Here is a 7,500-nt window from a genome sequence, read left to right on the forward strand (position 1 = left end):
AGTGATGTGATGTGATGGAGTGATGTGTGATGGAGTGATGTGATGTGATGGAGTGATGTGTGATGGAGTGATGTGATGTGATGGAGTGATGTGTGATGGAGTGATGTGATGTGATGGAGTGATGTGTGATGAAGTGATGTGATGTGATGGAGTGATGTGTGATGGAGTGATGTGATGTGATGGAGTGATGTGTGATGGAGTGATGTGTGATGGAGTGATGTGATGTGATGGAGTGATGTGTGATGGAGTGATGTGATGTGATGGAGTGATGTGTGATGGAGTGATGTGATGTGATGGAGTGATGTGTGATGGAGTGATGTGATGTGATGGAGTGATGTGTGATGGAGTGATGTGATGGAGTGATGTGTGATGGAGTGATGTGATGTGATGGAGTGATGTGATGGAGTGATGTGTGATGGAGTGATGTGATGGAGTGATGTGTGATGGAGTGATGTGATGTGATGGAGTGATGTGATGGAGTGATGTGTGATGGAGTGATGTGATGTGATGGAGTGATGTGTGATGTGATGTGCAGGTGGCCACGTTAACTACGTCTAAGTGTATTGAGTGGATGGGGGGCGTTGGCTTCACCAAGGACTATCCTATAGAGAAATACTACAGAGACTGTAAAGTAGGTGAGTGTGTACAACTACACAACATACACACACACACACACACGCGCACACACACACAAAACACAACACTCACATACACACACAACACTCGCATACACACACACACAACACTCACATACACACACACACACAAAACAACACTCACATACACAAACACACACACACAACACTCACATACACACACAACACTCGCATACACACACACACAACACTCACATACACAAACACACAAAACACAACACGCACATACACACAACACTCACATACACGAACACACACAAAACACAACACACACAAAACACAACACGCACATACACACAACACTCACATACACGAACACACACAAAACACAACACACACAAAACACAACACGCACATACACACAACACTCACATACACGAACACACAAAACACAACACACACAAAACACAACACGCACATACACACACACACAAAACACAACACGCACATACACACAACACTCACATACACGAACACACAAAACACAACACACACAAAACACAACACGCACATACACACACACACAAAACACAACACGCACATACACACACACACAAAACACAACACGCACATACACAACACGCACATACACACACACACAAAACACAACACGCACATACACAACACGCACATACACACACACACAAAACACAACACGCACATACACACAACACTCACATACACGAACACACACAAAACACAACACACACAAAACACAACACGCACATACACACAACACTCACATACACGAACACACACAAAACACAACACTCACATACACACACAACACTCGCATACACACACACACAAAACACAACACGCACATACACACACACACAAAACACAACACTCACATACACACACAACACGCACATACACACACACACAAAACACAACACGCACATACACAACACGCACATACACACACACACAAAACACAACACGCACATACACACAACACTCACATACACGAACACACACAAAACACAACACACACAAAACACAACACGCACATACACACACACACAAAACACAACACGCACATACACACACACACAAAACACAACACGCACATACACAACACGCACATACACACACACACAAAACACAACACGCACATACACACAACACTCACATACACGAACACACACAAAACACAAGACGCACATACACAACACGCACATACACACACACACAAAACACAACACGCACATACACAACACGCACATACACACACACACAAAACACAACACGCACATACACACAACACTCACATACACGAACACACACAAAACACAACACGCACATACACAACACGCACATACACACACACACAAAACACAACACGCACATACACACAACACTCACATACACGAACACACACAAAACACAACACAAACAAAACACAACACGCACATACACACACACACAAAACACAACACGCACATACACACACACACAAAACACAACACGCACATACACACACAAAACACAACACACACACAAAACACAACACTCACATACACACACACACACAAAACACCACACACACATACACACACAAAACACAACACACACATACACACACACACACACACACACAAAACACAACACTCACATACACACACACACAACACTCACATACACACACACACAAAACACAACACACACATACACAAACACACAACACTCACATACACAAACATACAAAACACAACACTCACATACATACACACACAGACACACACAACACTCATACACAAACACACAGAAAACAGAACACACACACGCACACACACAACACTCACATACACAAACACACAAAACACAACACTCACATACACACACACACAAAACACAACACTCACATACACACTCACATACACAAACACACACAAAACACAACACTCACACGCACACACACACAACACTCACATACACAAACACAACACAACACTCACATACACACACACAAAACACAACACTCACATACACACACAACACTCACATACACAAACACACACAAAACACAACACACACAAAACACAACACTCACAAACACACACAAAACACAACACTCACATACACACACACAACACTCACATACACAAACACACACAAAACACAACACTCACACACAAACACACACAACACTCACATACACAAACACACACAAAACACAACACTCACACACAAACACACACAACACTCACATACACAAACACACACAAAACACAACACTCACATACACAAACACACACAACACTCATACACAAACACATACAAAACACAACACTCACATACACACACACACACAACACTCACATACACAAACACACACAAAACACAACACTCACATACACACACACACAACACTCACATACACAAACACACACAAAACACAACACACACAAAACACAACACGCACATACACACACACACACACAAAACACAACACTCACATACACACACACACAAAACACAACACTCACATACACACACACAACACTCACATACACACACACACAACACTCACATACACAAACACACACAAAACACAACACACACAAAACACAACACACACAAAACACAACACGCACACACACATACACACACAACACTCACATACACAAACACACACAAAACACAACACTCACATACACACACACAATACTCACATACACAAACACACACAAAACACAACACGCACACACACATACACACACAAAAGACAACACTCACATACACACACACAACACTCACATACACAAACACACACACAACACTCACATACACAAACACACACAACACTCACATACACAAACACACACCAAACACAACACACATACACAAACACACACAACACTCATACACAAACACACACAAAACACAACACACATACACAAACACACACAACACTCACATACACAAACACACACAAAACACAACACTCACATACACACACACACAACACTCACATACACACAAAACACAACACTCACATACACAAACACAACACTCACAAACAGACACAAAACACAACATTCACATACACACACACAACACTCACATACACATACACACACAAAACACAACACTCACATACACAAACACACACAAAACACAACACTCACATACACACACACACACAAAACACAACACTCACATACACAAACACACACAACACTCACATACACAAACACACACAAAACACAACACTCACATACACAAACACACACAAAACACAACACTCACATACACAAACACACACAAAACACAACACTCACATACACAAACACACACAAAACACAACACTCACATACACAAACACACACAACACTCACATACACAAACACACACAAAACACAACACACATACACAAACACACACAACACTCACATACACAAACACACACAAAACACAACACACATACACAAACACACACAACACTCACATACACAAACACACACAAAACACAACACTCACATACACACACACACAACACTCACATACACACAAAACACAACACTCACATACACAAACACAACACTCACAAACAGACACAAAACACAACATTCACATACACACACACAACACTCACATACACATACACACACAAAACACAACACTCACATACACAAACACACACAAAACACAACACTCACATACACACACACACACACAAAACACAACACTCACATACACAAACACACACAACACAACACTCACATACACAAACACACACAAAACACAACACTCACATACACAAACACACACAAAACACAACACTCACATACACAAACACACACAAAACACAACACTCACATACACAAACACACACAAAACACAACACTCACATACACAAACACACACAAAACACAACACTCACATACACAAACACACAAAACACAACACTCACATACACACACACACAACACAACACTCACATACACACACACACAACACTCACATACACAAACACACACAAAACACAACACTCACACGCACACACACACAACACTCACATACACACACACAAAACACAACACTCACATACACACACACAACACTCACATACACAAACACACACAAAACACAACACATACACACAACACAACACTCACATACACACACACAACACTCACATACACAAACACATACAAAACACAACACTCACATACACACACACAACACTCACATACACAAACACATACAAAACACAACACTCACATACACAAAACACAACACTCACATACACAAACACACACAAAACACAACACTCACATACACAAACACACACAAAACACAACACTCACATACACACACACACACACACACACACACACAACACTCACATACACAAACACACAAAACACAACACTCACATACACACACACACACAACACTCACATACACACACACACACAAAACACAAAACTCACATACACACACACAACACTCACATACACAAACACACACAACACTCACATACACAAACACACACAAAACACAACACACACAAAACACAACTCACACGCACACACACAACACTCACATACACACACACACACAACACAACACTCACATACACACACACAACACTCACATACACAAACACATACAAAACACAACACTCACACACACACAACACTCACATACACAAACACACACAAAACACAACACACACAAAACACAACACGCACACACACATACACACACAAAACACAACACTCACATACACACACACAACACTCACATACACAACACACACAAAACACAACACTCACATACACAACACACACAAAACACAACACTCACATACACAAACACACACAAAACACAACACTCACATACACAAACACACACAAAACACAACACTCACATACACAAACACACACAAAACACAACACTCACATACACAAACACACACAAAACACAACACTCACATACACAAACACACACAACACTCACATACACAAACACACACAAAACACAACACTCACATACACAAACACACACAACACTCACATACACAAACACACACAAAACACAACACTCACATACACAAACACACACACAACACAACACTCACACACACACACACAACACTCACATACACAAACACACACACAACACTCACACACACACACACACACAACACTCACATACACAAACACACACACACACATACACACACAACACTCACATACACAAACACACACACAACACTCACACACACACACAACACTCACATACACAAACACACACACACACACACATACACACACACAACACTCACATACACAAACACACACAAAACACAACACTCACATACACACACACAAAACACAACACTCACATACACACACACACAAAACACAACACTCATACACACACACAACACTCACATACACACGCACAAAACACAACACTCATACACACACACACACACAACACTCACATACACAAACACACGCAAAACACAACACTCACATACACATACACACAACACTCACATACACATACGCACACACACACAACACTCACATACACACACACAAAACACAACACTCATACACACACACAAACACTCACATACACACACACACACAAAACACAACACTCACATACACACACACACAAAACACAACACGCACATACACACACACACAAAACACAACACGCACATACACATACAACACAACACTCACATACACACACACAACACTCACATACACAAACACACACAAAACACAACACTCACATACACAAACACACACAACACTCACATACACAAACACATACAAAACACAACACTCACATACACACACACACACACAACACTCACATACACACACACACAAAACACAACACACACAAAACACAACACGCACATACACACACACACAAAACACAACACGCACATACACATACAACACAACACTCACATACACACACACAACACTCACATACACAAACACACACAAAACACAACACTCACATACACAAACACACACAACACTCACATACACAAACACATACAAAACACAACACTCACATACACAAACACACACAACACTCACATACACAAACACACACAAAACACAACACACACCAAACACAACACGCACACACACATACACACACAAAACACAACACTCACATACACACACACACGACACTCATACACAACACACACAAAACACAACACTCACATACACAAACACACACAAAACACAACACTCACATACACACACACACACACACAACACTCACATACACAAACACACAAAACACAACACTCACATACACACACACAACACTCACATACACAAACACACACAAAACACAACACGCACACACACACAACACTCACATACACAAACACACAACACAACACTCACATACACACACACACACAAAACACAACACTCACATACACACACACACACAACACTCACATACACAAACACACACAAAACACAACACACACAAAACACAACACGCACACACACACACAACACAACACTCACATACACACACACAACACTCACATACACAAACACATACAAAACACAACACTCACATACACACACACAACACTCACATACACACACACAACACTCACATACACAAACACACACAAAACACAACACGCACACACACACAACACTCACATACACAAACACACAACACAACACTCACACACACACAACACTCACATACACAAACACACACAAAACACAACACGCACACACAACACTCACATACACAAACACACAAAACACAACACTCACATACACAAACACACACAAAACACAACACTCACATACACAAACACACA

At 41.0% G+C, this 7,500-nt stretch overlaps 1 protein-coding gene across 2 annotated transcripts in view; it reads left to right on the forward strand.

The window, feature by feature from the left end:
- The window catches only part of acadsb (acyl-CoA dehydrogenase short/branched chain), an 18,365-nt gene that overhangs the window by 6,904 nt on the left and 3,961 nt on the right, over positions 1-7,500 (forward strand). For both annotated transcript variants that reach the window (XM_058406433.1, XM_058406432.1), the window contains one exon: positions 536-635. In XM_058406433.1, the coding sequence (XP_058262416.1) occupies positions 536-635 (100 nt within the window). The remainder of the gene's footprint in view (positions 1-535; positions 636-7,500) is intronic.

Source organism: Hemibagrus wyckioides, linkage group LG13 (assembly GCF_019097595.1).
Source record: "Hemibagrus wyckioides isolate EC202008001 linkage group LG13, SWU_Hwy_1.0, whole genome shotgun sequence".
NCBI classification, from domain to species: Eukaryota; Metazoa; Chordata; class Actinopteri; order Siluriformes; family Bagridae; genus Hemibagrus; species Hemibagrus wyckioides.